The sequence below is a fragment of the Schistocerca cancellata genome, chromosome 2 (genome assembly GCF_023864275.1).
Source record: "Schistocerca cancellata isolate TAMUIC-IGC-003103 chromosome 2, iqSchCanc2.1, whole genome shotgun sequence".
NCBI lineage: Eukaryota > Metazoa > Arthropoda > Insecta > Orthoptera > Acrididae > Schistocerca > Schistocerca cancellata.
Window position 1 is genome coordinate 172,002,091 of NC_064627.1, and position 23,520 is coordinate 172,025,610.

Sequence of the window (23,520 nt, forward strand, 5' to 3'; positions counted from 1 at the left end):
AGAAGTACAAAACCCACTCCCATGGATAACACGTAAAACTAAAGCTGCTGTGCAGGCATTGTCACCCAACACTGAAGGCAGGATGCTGGGGGAGTTAAAAGTCTGCCGCAGAGCGGCTAAAAGTGCGCAATCCAGCAAGAGGTGAACGACTGTCATTTGGGAGCCACAGTGACACTGAGGTGGTTCCTCGCGATGGAGTAGGTAACCATGCGTTAGCCACGTATGACCAATGAAGCCGGCAGAGGACAACTGATTCCCTGCGAGAGGCCTGCATGGACGACTTCCACACATTTATAGTCTCCTTAATGACACGCAGTTTGTTGTGTGTGCTGTTATGCCATTCTGTCTCCCAAAGCCGGAAAACCCTGCGGTATAAGACTCAACATAGGTCAGCTTCAGAGATGCCTATCTCCAGAAGCAGTTTCTGCGTAGCCTGTTTGGCCAGCCTGTCGGCAAGTTCGTTGCTGGGGATTCCAATGTGTTTTGGGGTCCACAAAAACACCGCGGAACAGCGGGACTGTTCCAGGGCATAGATGGACTCCTGAATGGACGCTACCAACGCTACCAGAGGGTGGTGAGAGTAGCAATGGTCGATAGCTTGTAGGCAGCTCAATGAGTCAGTACACAGGAGAAATGACTCACCAGGGCATGAGCGGATGTAATCAAGAGCATGAGATATGGCCGCCAGCTCTGCAGTGAAAACATTGCAGCCAAATGGCAAGGAGTGCTGCTCAATATGTCCTCCATGAACATATGTGAAGCCTACGTGACCATCAGCCATTGAGCAGTAGGTGTAAACCACTTCAGAAACCCCGAAACACGTCAAGAATCGAGAGGAAGTGACAGAGGAGAGCGGCGGGTTCAACGGAGTCCTTAAGTGCATGCAAAAGGTTCAGATGAAGTTGCAGCCGAGGTGTACACCATGGAGGTGTACGTAAACGGACTGCAAGTAGAGGTGGTAAAGGGAAGGATTCCAGCTCGGAGAGAAGGGAATGCATGTGAACCGCAATCGTTAGCCCTGATCTGGGCCGCCGATGCAGGAGAAGGACTGCCGCGGGCAGGAAAAGAAGATGATAATTCGGATGCTCTAGGGAACTATGAATGTGCGCTGTGTAACTGGCTAGCAGTTGCGTATGTCTGATCTGCAGTGGTGGGACACCAGCCTCCACCATTACGCTGGTCACCGGACTCATCCTAAAAGCTCCTGTCGCTAAAAGAACCCCACAGTGGTGCACAGGCTGAGTAAATGCAATGTTGAAGGCACTGCTGAACCATAAACCACACTCCCATAGTCAGTTCGGGATTGGACCAGGGCTCTGTAGAGCTGCAGCAGTGTACAGCGAACTGCACCCCAATTGGTGTTGCTCAGACAACTGAGGGCACTGAGGTGCTGCCAGCACTTCTGCTTAAGCTGACGAAGATGAGGGCACGACACACGACTTTTCAGCTGAAAACTGGAAGCCGTGGGCTAGAGCCCATGAATGCGCCTTTTGTATGGCTCAATGGCGGTGCCACTCAGCAACAACAGTACTGGAGCAGCAGTACGAAATGCAGAAGTCGCCTGCATACAGAGAAAGTGAGTCAGAGGGCCCGACAGCTGCTGCTAGACCGTTAATGGCCACTAAAAAATAGAGAGACACTCAATACAAAGCCCTGCGGGAATCCATTCTCCTGGATATGGATGGAACTATGGGAGTCACCAACTTGGACATGGAAACTATGGAGCGACATGAAGTTTTGGATAGAAATTGGGAGTGGTTCCCGGAGACCCCACTCATACAATGTGGCAAGGATATGATGCGGCCAAGTCGTGTCATATGCTTTATGTAAGTCAAAAAAGAAGGCAATCTGGTGTTGCCATCTGGAAAAGGCTGTTCGGATGGCAGACTCAATGGACACAAGATTATCAGTGGTAGAGCGACCCTGGTGGAAGCCGCCCTGACATGGAGCCAGCAAGCCACGTGACTCCAGGACCCAACCCAACTGCCGACATACCATATGTTCCAGCAGCATACAAGGAACGTTGGTGAGGGTGATGGGTCGATAGCTATCCACATAAAGTGGGTTTTCACTGGGTTTGAGCACCGGAATGATGGTGCCCTCCCGCCATTGCAATGGGAAGACGCCATCGCACCAGATCCAGTTGAAGATGACGAGAATATGTCGCTTGTATTCAGACGAGAGATGTTTAATCATCTGGCTGTGTAAGCGATCAGGCCCAGGAGCTGTCAGGGCAATGTGCAAGGGCACTGAGGAGCTCCCAAACTGTAAATGGGGCATTATAGAATTCACTGCAACATGTAGTGAATGAGAGAATGTTCCCTTCCAGCCATCATTTGAGTGTGCGGAAGGCTGGGGGATAATTCTCCGATGCAGAGGCTCGAGAAAAGTGTTCGGCAATTGTGTTTGCGTCAGTACATAACTCGCCATTTATAGTAACACCGGGGACAGCTGTTGGGGCCTGGTACCCGAAAAGACGTTTGATCTTTGCCCAGACTTGCGAAGGAGACGTGTGGCACTCAATGGAGGAGATGTATCTCTCCCAACACTACTCCTTCTGTTGTTTGACAAGGTAGCGAACACGGTCACAGAGCCATTTAAATTCTATGAGGTGCTCAAGGAAGGGTGCCACTTATGCCACTGTAGAGCTCGCCAACGCTCCTGAATTGCTTCAGTGACTTCCGGCGACCACCAAGGGACTGCCTTGCACCTCTGGCACCGTAAAGTGTGATGGATTGCGTTTTCTGCCGCAGAAGCAATTGTGCTAGTCACTTGCTCAACCATCACATCGATGTTACCATGTGGGGAAGATTCAAGAGGCAGAGGTCGAATTGCGACAGTAAAGTTGCAACATCTCTGCCTCAGCCAGTAAGCATGCTACCACCCCACAAGAGGTTATAGGCATTAAAATCTCCCAGAAGTAGGAAAAGTTTAGGGAGTTGATCAGTCAGAGCAGCTAATACAGTCAGGGGTACTGCAATATCTGGAGGAAGATATACATTGCAGACAGTTATTTCCTGTCGTCCTTATTCTGACAACCGCAGCTTCATGAGGGGTTTGAAGGGGCACATTTTCACTACAGACCGAGCTTAGGACATAAACACGAACTCCACCTGACACTCGATTATAGTTACTACGGTTCCTGTAATATCCCTTACAGCTGTGGAGGGCAGGGGTCCGCATTGCTGGGAACCACGTATCCTGGTGAGCAATGCAGATAGCAGGTGTAAAGCTTAACAGCTGCCATAGCTCAACCAGGCGGTGGAAAAAACCGTGGCAATTCCACTGGAGGATGACATCGTGAGACTGGGACGGCATGGAACATTCAATGAGGCAGTTCACGCCTCACAGTCACCTGCTGCCACCGATTTATTGCCTGAGCACTATATATCCATCGTATCTGAGGGTCGGGCAAGATCTAGGTCCTCAGCGGACACCAAAATCTCCACCCCATCCTCAGCCGCAGAGCTTGCAGGTAGCGGTGGTGTGGGTGCCACAGCAATTTCCTTGGTCTTATGGTTGTGTTTTTTTTTCTCTTGCTGCTCCTTGGGTTTCCCTGGCTGGGAGGACTTCACTGGTTCTGTCTCTGGAACTGAGGATGAACATGAAGCCCTACAACCAGCTGCTTTTGGGCTCTTCAGCCACTGGTGGATGTCGTCTTTCCCACTAGAAGAAACCTGGGAAGGGAGTGAGCCAAGGGACCCCTTCCTAGTGAAAGAAGCCGAAGAAGACTTACGCTTCTCCAGCTTAGAAGTGGGAACAGACACGTCCCCAATGGTTGGGGGAAGCTGGGGAGAGGGGGGGGGGGGGCGGTTGCTCCTGAAGTACATGGTGCAGGAGCAATAGGGAGGGAAATGCCCCCAGAGGAAGGTGTAGTCTTCCGGCTCTGAGAGGTGACCTGAGGTTGGCACAGCTGATGGTACCAGAATGGTTGAAGCGGCGGCATAAGACTATGTCATACGCACAGGATGCAGGCATTCAAATTTTCTCTTAGCCTCAGTGTAGGTCAGTCTGTCCAGAGTCTTGTACTCCATGATTTCCCTTTCTTTCTGGGGAATCCTGCAGCCAGGCAAGCAAGGCGAATGGTGCTCTCCGCAGCTGACACAGATGGGGGGCGGGACACATGGAGTATTGGGATGTGATGGGCGTCCGCAATCTCGGCGTGTGATGCTGGAAGTACAGCGGGAAGACATGGCCGAACTTCCAGCACTTAAAGCACTGCATGGGGGAGGGATATAGGGCTTTACATCACACCGGTAGACCATCACCTTGACCCTCTTGGGCAATATATCACCCTCAAAGGCCAAGATGAAGGCACCGGTGGCAACCTGATTGTCCTTCAGACCATGGTGGACACGCCGGACGAAATGTACACCTCGCCACTCTAGATTGGCGCACAGCTCATCGTGAGACTGCTAAAGCAGGTCTCTGTGAAATATGATACCCTAGATCATATTTAAGCTCCTTGGAGCATGACGGTTACAGAAACATCCACCAGCTTGTCACAAGCGAGTAACTCCCGTGACTGGGCAGAGGAGGCTGTTTTCATCAAGACTGACCCAGATCTCATTTTGGACAAGCGCTCCACCTTCCCGAACTTGTCCTTTAAATATTCAACAAAAAACTGAGGCTTCATTGTCATGAAAGATTCCCCATCAGCTCTCAAACATACAAGGTGACGGGGAGAATAAGATCTGCTGCCATCCTTAGCCTGACGTTCCTCCCATGATGTGGCCAGGGAGGGAAATGATTTGGGGTAATACTTCTGTGCGCTGAATTGAGCTCGTGATCGCTTAGAGACTGCTGGTGTTTTCACCACCAGCAAGAGTTAATGGACTATGCTTCATCGCGTGTCATCCGCCCTGATGCCACCCACTACAACCAGGGGCCCTCCCCACAGGTGCCACCAAGCCACAGCAAAGGCCACCTGGCAGGATGGCCATTGCTGGAAGTCCCAATGCCCCAGGGCAATGGTTTTTTTTTTTTTTTTGTTTTTTGGTTATGGTTTTAGGGCACAAAACTGCTACGGTCATTAGCGCCCGGTCTGTGACTTAGGAAAAGGCAGAAATGGGAACAAAACTCAAAAAATTGGAGAAACTAAAAATAGAAGGAAAGCTTAAAAAACCACTATAGAAGGGGGTTGGTTGTCCCCAAAAAGAGCTTCAAATGACTGACATCATCTCACTGGCACTAATAAACTCGAGAACGCGATCGGCTGAGCGCGTGTCATCTGCTAAAATGGAAGATATATCAGGCGACAGCTGTAGACGGATGCGTAATGGAGTAAAATAGGGGCACTCAAGTAAAAGGTGTCTTACCGTCCACAGCAGAGAGCAGTGGGAACAGAGTGGGAGAGGATCACCACTTAAAAGATGTCGATGGCTAAAAAGACAAGTGCCCTATCCAAAATCTAGTTAAAATTACCTCCTCCCGATGACGCGTTCGGGAGGAAGAGCACTCACGTCCCGTAATTTATTATTGGGAAGTGTTGACCAATGTGCATGCCATAAAAGAGTAACACGACGACATAAAACACTTCGTAGATCGGCGAAGGGAATTGTGCGAATAGCTGGCTGAGGAAGAGAGACAGCAGCCTTGGCCACTATATCGGCCGCCTCATTTCCACAGATACCAATGTGTCCTGGGATCCAGAGGAACGCCACAGAGACGCCCCCCCCCCAAGTGGAGCAAGTGGAGGCAGTCCTGAATCCGGTGGACCAGAGGGTGGACAGGGTACAGAGCTTGGAGACTGAGGAGAGAGCTGAGAGAATCTGAACAGATAACATACTGTATCCGCTGATGGCGACGGATGTATTGGACAGCATGGAGAACAGCGTAAAGCTCTGCAGTATAAACCGAACACTGGTCGGGAAGCCGAAATCGATTTGGGGTGTTGCCAACAATACAGGCACTCCCTACACCTAACGATGTTTTCGAGCCATCAGTGTAAATAAATGTGGCTTCCTTCATTTGTGCACATAGAGCAGCAAATGCCGGACGATAAACAAGTGAAGGGGTACCATCCTTGGGAAACTAACAAAGGTCACGGAGCAGGCAGTTCCGGGGACGGAGCCAAGGTGGTGCTGTACCCCAAGTTGTCAAGGTTTTAGGAAAGCCGAAGGAAAGAGAATGGAGCAGTTGACGGAAGCGGACTCCCGATGGTAGTAGGGAGGAAGGGCGGCCCGCATACTCTAAATCCATGGATGGTATGTCATGGGCCGGATTAGCAGGCATGGAAGACAGATGGCTAGCATAACGACTCAGAAGGACAGCTTGCCGATTGGTCAGCAGAGGTTCAGCAGTCTCAGCATAAAGGCTTTCCACAGGACTGGTGTAAAAAGCTCCAGACACTAAACGTAATCCACGGTGGTGAATAGAGTCAAGATGCCGAAGAATAGACGGCCGAGCAGAGGAGTAAACTATGCTTCCATAGTCCAATTTCGAGCGCACTAAGGCGTGATAGAGGCGGAGAAGGACCACTCGATCCGCTCCCTAGGAGGTACTATTCAGGACACGGAGGGTGTTGAGGGATCGCAGACAGCGAGCCGAAAGATAGGAAACATGGGAAGACCAGCACAGTTTTCTGTCAAACATAAGACCCAAGAATTTAGCGATGTCCGAAAACGGAAGGTTGACAGGTCCTAGATGTAAGGAAGGTGGAAGAAACTCCGTACGACGCCAAAAATTAACACAAACGGTCTTACTGGGAGAAAAGCGGAAGCCTGTTGCGATGCTCCAAGAGTGGAGGCGATCGAGACATCCTTGAACACATCATTCAAGAAGGCTGGTCCGTTGAGAGCTGTAGAAGATCGCAAAATCGTCCACAAAGAGGGAGCCCGAGACATCGGGAAGGAGACAGTCCATAATTGGATTTATTGCAATGGCAAACAGTACAACACTTAGCAGGAGCCCTGGGGTACCCCGTTTTCTTGGGAGAAAGTACGGGATAGAGTAGTGTTCACCCGCACTCTAAATGTGTGCTCTGCCATAAATTCGCAAAGAAAAAGGGGCAGCCGACCTCGAAAGCCCCAAGAGAACAGTGTGCGGAGGATGCCTGTCCTCCAACAGGTATCGTATGCTCTCTCCAGATCAAAAAATATTGCTACTGTTTGGCGTTTCCGGAGAATATTGTTCACGGTTTCGGAAATTGTTCCAGGTTTCGGAACAGGAACGACGATAACTTCCCGCCATCGTCTGGGGAAAGTACTGTCGGTCCAAATTCGATTATAAAGGTGAAGGAGGTAACGCAGACTATGGGTTGATAAATGCAGCAACATTTGGATGTGGATACCATCCGGTCCTGGGGCGGAGGAGCAAGAAGAAGAGAGTGCATGTTGGAGTTCCCGCATGGAGAAAACAGTATTATAGCTTTCGCAATTTTGAGAGGAGAAAGCAAGAGGTTGCACTTCCGCTGCACATTTCTTCGGGAGAAACGCTGGCAGGTAATTTGAAGAGCTCGAAATCTCAGCAAAGTGTTGACCCAATGAGTTAGAAATTGCGACGGGGGTCCACTAACGTATCATGCGCGACAGTGAGCCCAGAGACCAGGGAGAAACTAGGCGCGCCAGATAACCGTCGAATCCGACTCCAAACCTCCGAGGAGGGAGTGAAGGTGTTAAATGAGCTAGTAAAGAAGTCCCAGCTTGCCTTCTTGCTATCGCAGATGACACGATGGCATTGCGCACGAAACTGCTTATAGAGGATACAGTTGGCCAAAGTAGGATGGTGGCGGAAAACGCGAAGAGCACGTCGCCACTCACGTATTGCATCACGGCATGCCTCGTTCCACCGAGGAACTGGGGGGCGCCGGGGCAATTCGGAGGTGCGTGGTATTGAACATTCCACAGCTGTAAGAATAACGTCTGTAATATGCGAGACCTCATCGTCGACGCTAGGAAAGTGACGGTCATCGAATGTCGCTAGAGACCAAAAAGGTGTCCAGTCGGCTTGGGCAAACTTCCGGCGCCGCGGGCACATATATGGCAGTTGAGGCTGCAGTCTAAGGACACATGGAAAGTGGTCAATCGAGTGTGTATCAGCAAGGGCAAACCATTCGAAGCGCCAAGCTAGCGGAACAGTACCGATTAAAAGGTCCAAATGAGAGAAATTTGTCGTGGAGGCAGACAAAAATGTAGGGTCTCCAGTGTTGAGGCAAACAAGATCCGCTTGGTGGAAGACGTCTATCAATAGTGAGCCACGCGGACAAGGATGTGGAGATCCCCAAAGCGTGTGGTGGGCATTGAAGTCCCCAACCAGCAAATAGGGGGGTGGAAGCTGACCAAGAAGATGAAGGAGATCAGCTTGTGCCATTGGTGTGAACGATGGAATGTATACAGCACAAAGAGAGAAGGTGAATCCAGAAAGGGAAAGACGGATAGTGACAGCTTGGAAGGAAGTGTTTAAGGGGATTGGGTGATAATGGAGAGTATCATGGAGAAGAATCATGAGTCCTCCATGTGCTGGAGTGCCTTCAACAGTGCGGAGATCAAATCGGACGGACTGAAAATGGGGGACAACAAAGCGGTCGTGGGGTTGCAGCTTTGTTTCCTGAAGACAGAAGATGACCGGCGAGTAGGATCGTAAGAGGATCGACAATTCATCCCGATTGGCTCGAATGCCGCGGATATTCCAGTGGATAATGGACATAGAGCGAACGGAAAATGGAGGAATGTAACCAAGGTTGCCGTCAACTCAAGGACTGCTCAGAGCTTGCGACCGACAGCGTGGAACGGCATTCAGCCAAAGGCAGAAGACCCTGATCCATAGGTTGTTCAGGAGCAGCTCCTGCCACCAGCGATCTGCTGGTTGATCGGCCGCCAGCAGTGCGCCTCGGCGACACAGAAGACGGCCGAGGGCGGCTACCACCAGGTGGTGCTGTAGACGAGAGACACCGTGGCGGAGAAGGAGAGAAACTGGGTTTCTTTCTTATTAGCCCTCTTGGGAACAGGATGTTTAGATGACGGAGGAACCGATGGTTGTGAAGTTGGGGTACGTAAACAATCTTCACGAGTATGCTCTTTTTTGGAAGTCTTGGTGTCTGACTTGGGCTTGAGATTTAGCAGAACCCGATGAAGGGTGAGCCATAGAGTGAGCAGGCGAAAGTGGGGGAGGTTGAACGGGCGATCTTTGCACTGGCCAATCTGACAACTGTGGCACTAAAGGTGAGATCACAAGTATGCGTGGCCGCCTCCTTTGTTCGCCGAGGAGAGGCAAGGACAGTGCTGTATTTTCCTGTCTAAGGCACAGTGGGCTTTCAACTGGCGAATAATTTTCGAGCAGCAAAAGTCGACACCTTTTCCTTCACTCTGATTTCCTACATGGGACCATCACTTAAAGCCCGAAATGTGTGAAACTCCTTTTAGTCGCCTCGTATGACAGGCAGCAATACCTCGGGCCTATTCTAACCCTCGGACCCCCAGGGGAGGGGAAAGGGGGGGGGGGGGGGGGGTTATGTGGTCATTTCCCTTAATGTCACTCTGGATAGACACTCCTAGATATTTTACAGTAGTTACTGTTTCCAGCAGTTTGTGACCAACAGTGTAGTTGCACAGTAGTGGATTTCTTTTTCTATGTATGCACAATAAGTTCCATTTATTTACGTTCAGGATCAACTGCCTGTCAACTGCACTGTTCATCAATCCTCTGTAGGTCTTCCGCAAACCGTTACCTCCTTCTTGCATTGCTACCTTCTTATAGACAATAGCATCATCTGCAAACAGCCTTAATGAGCATGTCATACATGGCGGGTTTTTCCATCCTTTATCCACTTACTAGGCACGTAACTTTCCAGACTATGATTTACAATCTGCTTAACTTTTGCTCATAATTCCTCTACATCCATCTTACTGGAACTAGGTGATGCCAGTTCACTAAGTGAGATACTAATAACTGCTTATCTGCTCTATCTAGCAGAAAACCTCTCCTAGCCTTCTTGACTGATTTATTAACTTTAATAATCATAGTTTCTATAATGACATCATGATCGCTAATCCCTGTTTCGTGTCGTGTCGATAAGATCCGACCTATTTGTGGCTAAAAGGTCTAAGATATGCCAAACTAGCTGCTCAAGACAATTTTCAGAAAACGTGTTCAAAAGTATTTCACATGACTGTCTGTCTGTATGCCTCACAAAGAACCCATAGACATCCCAGTCTATACTTGGCAGGTTAAAGTCGCCTCCAACTAGTATTGCATGATCTGGGTATTTATGCGCTATTGACCCAGAACTTTCTTTGAATGACTCTAGAACTGTCACAGTGGAATCAAGTGGTCGGCAAAAACATCCAACAACTAACTTACTTTCACCTATGCCTGTTCTACGTGACCAGACGGTTTCACTGTCACATTCAACTTCTATCTCAATAGAGACAATATTTTTGTCAACTGCAATTAACTCTCCCCTACTATGGCCTCTAATCTGTCTTTCCAATATATGTTCCACAACTCACTAAATATCTCTGAGCTTTCCACTTCGGGTTTCAGCCAGCTGATGATCTCAAGAACAATATGAGAGCAAGAACTTTCCTGGAGGGCAGTAAATTTGGGTCTTTATTACAAATACTCTGACAATTTACTGATACCAGTCTAAGTATCTTTATTCTGAATGCCATTTGACTTCCCTAGCTGTGAATCAACTGCTGAGTGTTCATTAGAGCACTTCAAACTAATGCTTAGCCTAAAAAACCCTCATGTGCACTCCACAAGTATTCTGTTACCTGAGTAGCCGCTTCCTTAGTGTAGCACACCCATGATCTACGAGGTTGAATGAAAAGTAATGCCTCAGCCTTCGTTAATTGGTTTGGATGGGAATATTTTAATAAATCAAATGCAGAAATAATCCTTAGAATGTGATCTTTAATTACCAATATTCACTTTTCCACATAATCACCAGCCAATTGGATACATTTCTGCCAATGATTAACAAGTTTTCTGAAGCCGTCACAGAAGAAGTTGACACTGTTTCCGCAACCACAGTTTCACAGTTCTCTCAGTGTCTTCACCAGAATCATAATGATGTCCCCACAGATCATCTTTCATTACCAGGAACAGATGGAAGTCAGACGGTGCTAAATCTGGACTGTATGGAGGATGCCATATGGTAGTGAGTTCAGTCTCTGAAGTTCTGCTGTGGTGGCACGTGAAGTGTGTGGTTTGGATTGTCATGCTGCAGGAAAACATTTCCCTTTTCCTTTCGGACCCCTGTTAGCTGTCGTTTCAGAGCTCGCAACATTGTGATGTAACGCTCTGAATTTTTTGTTGTTCCACAACCAAGGAAATGGGAAGAAGTGCACAGTTAAAGCCACACCCCTGGACATGAACTATGGTTAATGATGTACTTCAGAATACCCCTCCCAGAAGATGATATTGCACGGAGTGTAGAAGTCATACAATACATGTGGATGATGTGGAAAAATAACACACTGACTGATTTCAAGTACAGGGACTTGCGATTTAGAATTTATGTATGAGAATTGCTGGAGGTGGGTGAGGAGACCTGTGAGGCAAAACTTGCCGTTGGATGCAAACCCGTTCCACCACACACTTCAGCTATTAACCATATGATAATACCCATTTTCCCCTAGGAAAGTTAAAATGTGGGCTACTTTCATAGTATCAACAGGTGACACCTGTGGTAGGGACCTGTCAAGATGTAATCTACACCATAGGTAGAACGAGTCTGAATAGCCGCAGCCATTCTGCAGATGCACTAGGGACAGTCGTCTCGTCTGTGTGTGAAACAGATATGGTCAATATGGATGCAAAATAAGACTATATGTTTTCTTCAAGGGAGGCAAAGTTATGTCCTCCATTTTCTGGTGGATGCTTTTACCACTTAGAACAATCATCCACTCTTCTTACCACTTTTATAAGAGATGTGTTTGTAAATCAGCAACTGGGATTTGTCTTACCAATAGGAACACTGCAGAGTGTCCCTCAACTAATGATTCAGTGTGATCATTGGCTGGGATGCTTATGTGACTTGGAATCCAGAGGGATACTACAAAGGTCCCTATGTTGTGAATGTCATATAAAAGTTTGTGACTGGTGGAGATTAATGGACAAATCTGAGAGCAATCGTAAACTGCCTTTAAGCTATTGAGGGGATCGCTGCACAGGACAATAATTCTAGAGAAGTCGAGGTTTACATGTGTGAAAGCTCTGTGTGTTGCAACTAATTCTTCCATACACATACTGCATGCAATGGGAAGACAGTATTGTTTGAAAAAAGTTTATCAATAAAGATAGGCAACTTTCTCATCATTCTTAGAGCCATTGGTACACATCTGACAAAAGGTTGTATAGTCACGAAAGACTGAATGAAACCTGTGGCAGTGAACATTAGGGTCTGTGTGACCCCTTCATATCATATAGGAGATCCAGTCATACAACAGGTCGGGGGACACCATGGGGAAAGCAGCACTAAACCTTCCACCCAGTGCACCCTGCCCCCTCCCCCCACCTACCACCATCACCATCATCCACACTGGATTACTGCTCCCATCAGGCGCAGTTACAATTCAGTCTGGCCACTGTGGTGAGAGATTGTGGTCATGTGTGCGTGAGTTTTGCTTGTGGGAATGTGTGTGTTTTCTACTTCAGAAGAAAGCTTTCTGGCTAAAAACTAATATGTATAGCAGTCTTTCCATTGTGCTTATCTGTGACTCACCATCTCCACTAATGGATAACACCATCTGCGTCACAGAACACTGTGGTCAGGATTTTTCCAGCTGAGGGCTGCATCTTTAATTTCTTTTTCTGCGGTGAGTCTGTGTGTCGATATTCCATATACTGACGTTTCATCTCTGGGTCATAATGGTGTACCCACATTTCATTTCCTGTCACAATTGAATGGAGAAAGGTATCACCTTCATTCTCATAATATGAGAGGAGTTCCTGGCAAATTTCAAGTCTGTGTGCTTTCATTTCAGAAGTCAGTATCTGGGGTACCCATCATGAACAGATCTTCTGATCGCCAAGCAAAGCAATAATGTGACTCATGTGTTCTTGTGCAATGCCGATTGTGCTTGTAATTTCTATCTGAGTGATACGACGATCATCCTGAATCAATCTGTTAACATTTTACTTGTTAAACTTGGTGGTTGCTGTCACAGGATGTCCAACTCCTTATTTGTCATGCAGGTCAAATGTTCCCGCCTCCAAATCTTTGAACTTACTCGCCCAACAATGCACGGTACTCACATCAACACAATCACCATAAACTGCTTTCACTCTCCGATGAACCTCTTTTGGGGTAACACCTTCTAATGCCAAGAATACAAAGACTGCACGTTGCTTAAATCACATTGACCAACCGTCTGAGCAGGGTTCCATACTTTACACTGTAACAACACAACCGTTCAATGCTAAGTCTTCCCGCCTACTGGAGCAGTACAGAAGAGGCTACAGAACAAGCCAGTACCTGCCGCGTACCATTGCTGCCAACTGTTGAAGAGTTACGAACGTGGAGACATTTCTTTTCAGTCAACCCTAGCATTAAGAGGACTCCTACAAATCCTCACATGATAATGCAGATCTGGAAATCTGCAGCCACGACCATCACAGAGTCTATGAAGTCTTTGTTTGAGACCCTGCACTCGGCTCCAACCCACAGAATCCCAATCAACTCTGGGGATGATGCTGCAAACTGCACATTGCAAGTGAGGCCAGCAGTCTTCACCACCTCCGCCAGCAACCTATACGAACTGAGGATCAGCTCAGAACCCATGCAACAGGCATCACTGGTGTCTAAGTGAGCCACAACTTGCAAACAACTGCACCCTGCACGCTTGACAGCCACAGTCAAGGCCGCCTCCACATCTCTGATGAGGTTGGCTGGCAGACATACCGAGTGCACGTTGGCTTTCTTTCCAGCCCTGAATGCTATCTGCCCAAGGGTCTCCATAAAGCGCCAAACATTGGAGCTCCCAATAATCAGTAAATCCCTCCCCCCATGTGCCTGCTTGGACCCTGCTGAAGGAGCAGCCACCTGTCCACTTACAGGGTGAATGGGTGAGGCCCAACAACCTGTCTCCACATTGGCCCTCCACTTCAGGTGACATGAACGTGTTACCACCTGGCACACACAGCTTTGAGGGCAAATTCAATGTGTCAGATGCACTAAGAGGTGCTTTGGAAGCAGAGCCCACAGGAAAAACAAGTGACTCCTGAGAAGTCCCATGCGACACAGCAGATTCTCAGCCACTGCTACACCCCGAGGCAGCAGCCGGAAGGTGACTGACCCAAGGCAACAGCATGTTCAACTATTCACGAACTGCGGCCAGCTCCTCCTGCGTCAATGCACAGCACGCACACATCCTATCCATCCCAGCAAGACTGACTAAAGAAGTGAACTATAAAAGCAGACAATCCTAGATATGCGACTTGCTACCCTGCTGGAGTGTCACCAATGGACGCTGATGCATTAAGGAGCTACGTAGCTCACTGTGCAGTGTGCAACTATTGTGCTAAAGACTGAATGAATTTACACTTATAAAAACAGAAGATTAACCCCCTTAAATAGAGAAACACACACAAAATTTAATAAATATAGTATGTGGAAAACACAGAGAAGGATAAACACTTAACTTGCCACTCAGTAGACATACTCTTATCACAGCAGAGAGCTGTGACCAAAAACTTTAGAGAAAACCTTGGTTCACTTGTATGGAAGTTCCCAAATCATACTGTGGAGACTTTAATCATCAACAATCAATTGGGAAAATTATAGTTCTGTTAATGGTGGGTGTAACAAGACATCTTGTGAAACATTACTAAAAGATTTCTCTGAAAACTACTTAGAACAGATAGTTCAGAATCCCACTCATGATGGAAGTATTTTGGATCTCTGACTTTTTTGAGGATGTCAACAACAAAGCTGGTGAAAGTCACAATGACACAGTTGTGGAAACAATGATTACCGAAGTACAAAGGACAACTAAAACAAGAAGAAAGATATATATGTTCCATAAACTAGATTTAAAAAAATGCCGTAGTGTCAAATCTGAATGAGGAACTTTCAACTTTCAGCACAGGTCAGGAGCATATAGACAAACTATGACTCAGATTTAAAAGAATTGTTCACCATGCACTGGACAGATATGTACGTAGTACAACAGTTTACACTGAGAGGGATGCTCTATGGTTTATTGTCACCGTAAAGAAAGTTCTAAGGAAACACAAACTACAGCATAATAGACGTAAAACAAAACATACGACTGCAGATAGAGAAATCCTGAACAACCCATTTTGCTGTCAAGAGAGCAGTGCATGAGGCCTTCAGTGACTACTGTAGTGGAATATTGTCAAATGATCTTTGACAAAACCCAAAGAAATTTTGGTCACATACAAGTGTTATCAGTGGCACAAACGTTAATGTCCTGTCACTCATGAATAGATAGAAAGTCAAATTGAGTGTAGCAAAGCAAAAGCTGAAATGCTTAACTCCATTTTCAAATGTTCCTTTACAAACAAAAACTCAGGAGAACTCCCCCAATTTAATTATCATACCAATGAAAAGATGAGATAAATAAGTTTTAGTATCAATGATGTAAGAGAAAACTGAGGTTGTTAAAACTGAACAAAGCTCCAGGCCCCAATGGAATACCTATCGGATTCTACACTAAGTTTTCAGATGAGTTCACTCTCCTAAGTATAAGGGACATTCAAGTGAAACCCTGTCACTAGTATAAAGTAATGGTAACAATTTTATTAACTCAAAAATGTAGTTATACACAGCACACATACACTATGTGATCAAAAGTATCTGGGCACCTGGCTGAAAATGACTTACAAGTTCGTGGCACCCTCCATTGGTAATGCTGAAATTTAATATGGTGTTCTACATCTACATTTATACTCCGCAAGCCACCCAACGGTGTGTGGCGGAGGGCACTTTACGTGCCACTGTCATTACCTCCCTTTCCTGTTCCAGTCGCGTATGGTTCGCGGGAAGAACGACTGTCTGAAAGCCTCTGTGCGCGCTCTAATCTCTCTAATTTTACATTCGTGATCTCCTCGGGAGGTATAAGTAGGGGGAAGCAATATATTTGATACCTCATCCAGAAACGCACCCTCTCGAAACCTGGCGAGCAAGCTACACCACGATGCAGAGCGCCTCTCTTGCAGAGTCTGCCACTTGAGTTTGTTAAACATCTCCGGAACGCTATCACGGTTACCAAATAACCCTGTGACGAAACGCTCCGCTCTTCTTTGAATCTTCTCTATCTCCTCCGTCAACCCGATCTGGTACGGATCCCACACTGATAAGCAATACTCAAGTATAGGTCGAACGAGTGTTTTGTAAGCCACCTCCTTTGTTGATGGACTACATTTTCTAAGGACTCTCCCAATGAATCTCAACCTGGTTCCCGCCTTACCAACAATTAATCTTATATGATCATTCCACTTCAAATCGTTCCGCACGCATACTCCCAGATATTTTACAGAAGTAACTGCTACCAGTGTTTGTTCCACTATCATATAATCATACAATAAAGGATCCTTCTTTCTATGTATTCGCAATACATTACATTTGTCTATGTTAAGGGTCAGTTGCCACTCCCTGCACCAAGTGCCTATCCGCTGCAGATCTTCCTGCATTTCGCTACAATTTTCTAATGCTGCAATCTTCTCTATCTCCTCCGTCAACCCGATCTGGTACGGATCCCACACTGATGAGCAATACTCAAGTATAGGTCGAACGAGTGTTTTGTAAGCCACCTCCTTTGTTGATGGACTACATTTTCTAAGGACTCCCCCAATGAATCTCAACCTGGTTCCCGCCTTACCAACAATTAATTTTATATGATCATTCCACTTCAAATCGTTCCGCACGCATACTCCCAGATATTTTACAGAAGTAACTGCTACCAGTGTTTGTTCCACTATCATATAATCATACAATAAAGGATCCTTCTTTCTATGTATTCGCAATACATTACATTTGTCTATGTTAAGGGTCAGTTGCCACTCCCTGCACCAAGTGCCTATCCGCTGCAGATCTTCCTGCATTTCGCTACAATTTTCTAATGCTGCAACTTCTCTGTATACTACAGCATCATCCGCGAAAAGCCGCATGGAACTTCCGACACTATCAACTAGGTCATTTATATATATTGTGAAAAGCAATGGTCCCATAACACTCCCCTGTGGCACACCAGAGGTTACTTTAACGTCTGTAGACGTCTCTCCGTTGATAACAACATGCTGTGTTCTGTTTGCTAAAAACTCTTCAATCCAGCCACACTGCTGGTCTGATATTCCGTAGGCTCTTATTTTGTTTATCAGGCAACAGTGCGGAACTGTATCGAACGCCTTCCGGAAGTCAAGAAAAATAGCATCTACCTGGGAGCCTGTATCTAATATTTTCTGGGTCTCATGAACAAATAAAGCGAGTTGGGTCTCACACGATCGCTGTTTCCGGAATCCATGTTGATTCCTACATAGTAGATTCTGAGTTTCCAAAAACGACATGATATTCGAGCAAAAAACATGTTCTAAAATTCTACAACAGATCGACGTCAGAGATATAGGTCTATAGTTTTGCGCATCTGCTCGACGACCCTTCTTGAAGACTGGGACTACCTGTGCTCTTTTCCAATCATCTAGAGACTTGCGGTACACGGCTGTTAGAAGGGGGGCAAGTTCTTTCGCGTACTCTGTGTAGAATCGAATTGGTATCCCGTCAGGTCCTGTGGACTTTCCTCTGTTGAGTGATTCCAGTTGCTTTTCTATTCCTTGGACACTTATTTCGATGTCCGCCATTTTTTCGTTTGTGCGAGGATTTAGAGAAGGAACTGAAGTGCGGTCTTCCTCTGTGAAACAGCTTTGGAAAAAGGTGTTTAGTATTTCAGCTTTACACTTGTCATCCTCTGTTTCAATGCCATCATCATCCGGAGTGTCTGGATATGCTGTTTCGAGCCACTTACTGATTTAACGTAAGACCAGAACTTCCTAGGATTTTCTGTCAAGTCGGTACATAGAATTTTACTTTCGAATTCACTGAACGCTTCACGCATAGCCCTCCTTACGCTAACTTTGACATCGTTTAGCTTCTGTTTGTCTGAGAGGTTTTGGCTGCGTTTAAACTTGCAGTGAAGCTCTCTTTGCTTTCGCAGTAGTTTCCTAACTTTGTTGGCCCACCCTTAGCCTCGATGACAGCTTTCGTTCAGGTGCTGAAAGGGGATTGGCAGCCCATTCTTCACTGAATGCTGCACTGAGGAGAGGTATCAATGTTGGTCAGTGAGGCCTGGCACGAAGTTGGCATTCCAAAACATCCCAAAGGTCAGGGCTGTGTAGGCCAGTCCATTAAAGGGATGTTACTGTTGTGTAACCACTCCACTACAGGCCGTGCATAATAAACGGGTGCTCAATTGTGTCGTAAGATGCAATCATCATCCCTGAATTGCTCTTGAACAGTAGGAAGCAAGGTGCTTAAAACATCAATGTAGGCCTGTGCTGTGATAGTGGCTCACAAAACAACAAAGGGTGCAAGTCCCCGCCATGAAAAACACGACCACACTATAACAGCATCGCCTCCGAATTTTACTGTTGGCACCACACACGATGGCAGATGACATTCACAAGACATTTGCCATACCACACCCTGCCTTGCCGCTCGACCACGAAATCCAAGTTTTCTCACCTCCTGTCTAACTGTCATAGTACTTGCAGAGGATCCTGATGCAGTTTGGAATTCCTGTATGATGGTCTGGATATATGTCTGCCTATTACACATTAGGACCCTCTCCAACTATTGGCGCTCTACGTCAGTCAACAGACGAAGTCGGCCTGCATGCTTTTGTACTGTACATGTTCCTTCACATTTCCATTTCACTATCACATCAGAAATAGTGGACCTAGGGACGTTTAGGAGTGTGGAAATCTCGTGTACAGATGTATGACACAAGTGACACCCAATCACCTGACCATGTTCGAAGTCTGTGAGTTACGCAGAGCACACCATTCCGCTCTCTCACAATGTCTAATGACTACTAAGGTCACTGACATGGGGTACCTGGCAGTAGGTGGCAGCACAATGCACCTAATATGAGAAACACATGTTTTTGGGGGTGTCTGGATACTTTTGATCACATAGTGTACTCAAAAATAGTCACCAAAACTGCTGGCACATTTACCCCATTGTGACACTAGCTGGTCAATTCCATCCTGGAAGCACCTAGTAGGCTGCTGTCGGTTACAGGCCTGGAGCCAGTCACACACTTTGTCATCTGTTGCAAATCGATGTCCGCAAATAGCTTGTTTTAGAGGTCCAAACACATGAACGTCACAAAGGTGAAAGGTCGGGACGGTACGGTGGAAGTTCCAGCGTTTTGCAATGAAACTGCTGCAATGTGATCTTCACCGCATTGGCCGTGTGTGTGTGTGGGGGGGGGGGGGGGGGGGGGGGCATTATCATGCAGGAGCATTACGCCACTGGACAACATGCCTCGGCGTTTCAACTTGGTGACACCATGTTTCGTCACCTGTGACAATACGCAACAGAAAGCCGTATTACTCCTCATGATAACATTGCAGGTGACTCAAAGACAGCACCATTCCAGTACTGCGCTGTTTGGCAGTCAGATGGTGGGGACCCTACTGTGCGCAGATTTTTTGAAAGTTCATGTGTTGATGCATTACAGTGTGGGCAGTGCCCACACTAATACCCAGTAACTGACAGATCTCTTCCACGGTGATTCTGCGGTTGTCCAAGACTAAAGCATTCACTTCCGCAACAACTTCCAGTATGATGACAAGATGGGCCTGCCCAGGGCAAGCATTGTCTTCCAGTGGCTTGCGCCCCTCAAGGAATCGTTTGAGCCAATCCACAACACTTGAATGACTCAGACTGTACTCACCATACATAGCCTTCATCTGCCGATACATTTCATGGCCTCCAACTCCCTCTGGACCAAAAATTGAATTGCTCCTCATTGTTCCTGCTTACTCCCGTGCACGTTCAGTAGTGGACGATAACTTGCATGATCACCTTTTCTTTGGCATGAAACCACACTGGCACTATGCAACATCAAATGGTGTGCCAGCGTCAGTGTATCTACCAAAAGATGGTGCCACCATACTCGCAGTTACGTGGTGCTATCTTATGTGTAAGGCAAAGGTAGACAAACTGACCAGGTTTCATTTCAATGAACCTTATATAATCTACTGCAGATCCTTTGAACAAAAAATAAGACACAGTAGTTGGAAGAAATTGTATGTCACACCAGCTTACAAAAAGGGTAGCAGAAGGAATCCACAAAACTACTGAGGGTTTTTTGGTAGGGAGAACGCAGCATGTCATCTTTGATGGAGAGTCATCATCAGATGTAGAAGTAATTTTGGTGTCCCCCAGTAAAGTTTGTTGTGGCCCTTTGCTGTTCATGATGTACATAATGACCTTGCAGACAGTATTAATAGTAACCTCAGACTTTTTGCAGATGACTAAGGTATCTGAAGTACTGGCTGAAAGAAGCTGCATAAATATTCATTCAGATCATTAGATCTGAAAGTGGTGTGAAGACTGGTAAATCTTCAGAAACATAAAAGTGTGCAAGTCACAAAATGAAAAAACACAGTATCCTCTGACTATAGTATCAATGAGCCACTGTAGGAATCTGTCAACTCCTGCAGATACCTTTGTAGGAGTATGAAATGAAATGATCACAGATTCAGTCACAGATAAAGCAGGTAGTAGGCTCCAGTTCATTGGTGGAATGCTGGGAAAATACAATCAGTTTACAAATCTAGCTGTCCAGAGAGCCCCATTATAAAAGAGAGTCCCTAATTGTCCAAAAATCCAGCCCGTACCCCATACCCTAATTTCCAACTTCAAAGACACCAACCACTTCCTCAATCACATCCCTATATTTGATGCTCATTATCATCCAACTAACTGCTTTTCACTGTTGATGCCCATTACACAATGAAACATTCCTATAACCTGGTTACTATCACATATCTTGATTCACAAAGTCTTGACAGCACCAAACTCACCATATCATTATTTTTACAGGTAGCTTCATCTGAGGATAATATAAACAAATAAACCATAGTGTAACCACTCACATGACACCACCACATTCCAATATGTTTATAGGCTACCCAAGGGAAATCTTTCTAGTCACCAAACCCATCTGGTCCAGGTTCACTGATGATCTGTATCCAAGGTCAAGACACTTTTCAACACAGCTGTTACGTCACACAATAACTGAGTGTTTTGGTCTGATGGACATGGGAGTAAGTTATCTCATACAACACATGTACATGAACTTTTTTTTTTTGGGGGGGGGGGGGGGGGCTGTGTGTTGCTGCAGTCAATAGGATGACCATTAACACACATACAGCTCCTTCTGAAGCAGAAATCTAGCACATGATATGGCTGAACACAAGTGCAAATATACTGTACTGCTGTGATAAACTAAACTGTGTTGTGCAATGTCTACCATGGAGAGATAAAGCCGCCATCAAATAATTGTGGACTGGTTAACACTTCTAAAGGCTGGAACATCAAATTTGGCATTATAAATGTGGCTCTCTCAATATCTTCCTATTAATGAAAGCTTTATTTAAGGCTGAAATGCTACATATATAAGTTGTATGATTTAAACTTTTGCATGCATCACCGTTCCCAGTGGATGCCACTTTCATCGCCTGTAAGCCTCTTCTATTTCACCTTCTGCAAAGATTACAAAACTGACTCCAAAGTGAAAGATATCCTATCTGCCTAGTTTAAACCCCTGTGGAAAATGGTTTCCTGGCACATAAGCAGCTTGTCCACATTTCTCATTTGTCAAATAGACTAAACAAGTCACAATAACATGGACAAATGTCTTTTACTGGAACCTATAAAGTCACTTTTTGCAGAGCCTGCGAGCAATTTTACAGGTATTGATAAAATAATTGCGAAACCAGCACAATAAACATCTGTTACCTACAATTTACTTACTATATACTTCGCAGGTTTTGGCAACACGAACTGTCTTTTCGCAGACTGATTTCAGTTTCCAAACAGCAATAAAATATAATCCAAAACTTGTTAGTTATCTCTCTCAGAACTGAAAGTTGCACAATTAAAATGTTACCGTGAACACTCAACGATTTTCGCTTTTGACAAGCCACATCCCTCATGTCGTGAAGCTTTTCTATGGGTGAAGATCTGACTCAAAGCTTTTACATTGAGATGTCTGTATTTAACAAACCACTACATTTCAAATACGGTAGCACTGTACTGTATAGTCCCCTGCTATGTTCTGAGAACACAGGACACTTCCTGGCACATACACTACACCTGTTACAAGTTCTTAGTTTCACTAATCCTATGCAGACCATTAGTAGTATTCTATTTTATAGTTAAAACTATCGCTGCCCCACGCAAGCTGTTGCATATTACTGTTCAGTCTGCCAAAAAAAGACTGCTGAATGCATGTGTAAGGCTAATGAATTGGCTGGTGCAGAGACCACAGAGGTGCCACATTACACAATCCAAGGTAGCACTGTTTCACTACCTAAAAATGTGTCCACTTAAGTGATAACTTTCCATTTTCTATTCTGCTCACAGCCAGACACTTAAGGTGGAAAAGGTACTCACTGATATAAAGGAAAGTCATTCACAGTTTCACAAACCTATCTATGACCAATGCAAACTGGGATCGGCCCGGGCTCTGTATAGGCCTACCAAGTTCACACACCTCTCATGCAAAGCTTTAGCTGGGTTAGCAACTGTGCCTTTCAGGGGAAATGGATGAGAAAATAAAATAGTTTGTACACTGTAGTCTCGCACTACTTCCGAAAGCAAGGGTACAAACTGGAGTCCTAATCGGGCGCACACCCTTCTCGCGAAATATCACGGGCAAAGTATCAAACAAATGAAACCAAAGATTTGTTGTAGTTACTAAAAGCTCCACAGCATTACTGTCACACTATCCGTTAACAGCGCATTCCGCTACAAAGATTCCCAGAAGTAAACAATGTACCTCGGACCCTGTTGATATTGTGGCTTGTGTTGTTGATTCGTAAATAAATCCATCGCTTTCCACACAAGTTCGTGGTCCAAACAGCTGTGTTTCATCCGCAGGATTAAATCCTGTCCGTACTTCGTTCCACACATGCATCATGTACTGTACTGAACCGTCTCGTTCATAACAAGACAGTTAAAACACAATGACACTTTGGCGGCATTTGACTTTCAGCGCCACTACATATCCAAGGATTATGTACCAATACAAACAACGATCTCGAACTGTAGTAGTCGTACTTGTCTGTAGTATCGAAGCACCAGCTTTTTAACACTTACAATGCGTAGTATTAAGATTAGTAGCGACAAGAGGAGACTTGGGTATCAAATATGACTAGCCTGCCTCGTTCAGTGGAATATCTGATGTAGTTGGTGACGAAATTCAAACTGGGTAAGAAAAAGAGTTTAGGATGTGCAGCATTTGAAAATAAGGAAGAATACCCTACCGGGTGTTAGGAAAGTTCGAATAACGGAGACCAGACGGTTGTAAGCGAACAATACTTTAT

The 23,520-nt window shown here is 45.9% G+C and overlaps 1 protein-coding gene across 1 annotated transcript in view; it reads right to left on the minus strand.

Moving 5' to 3' along the window:
• Nucleotides 1-23,177, minus strand: part of LOC126161492 (uncharacterized) — a 307,720-nt gene extending 284,543 nt beyond the window's left edge. Inside the window, exon 1 of the mRNA XM_049917389.1 lies at nt 22,974-23,177. Coding sequence (XP_049773346.1) covers nt 22,974-23,114 — 141 coding nt within the window. The 5' untranslated portion in view covers nt 23,115-23,177. The remainder of the gene's footprint in view (nt 1-22,973) is intronic.
• Between the last annotated feature and the right edge of the window lie 343 nt (nt 23,178-23,520).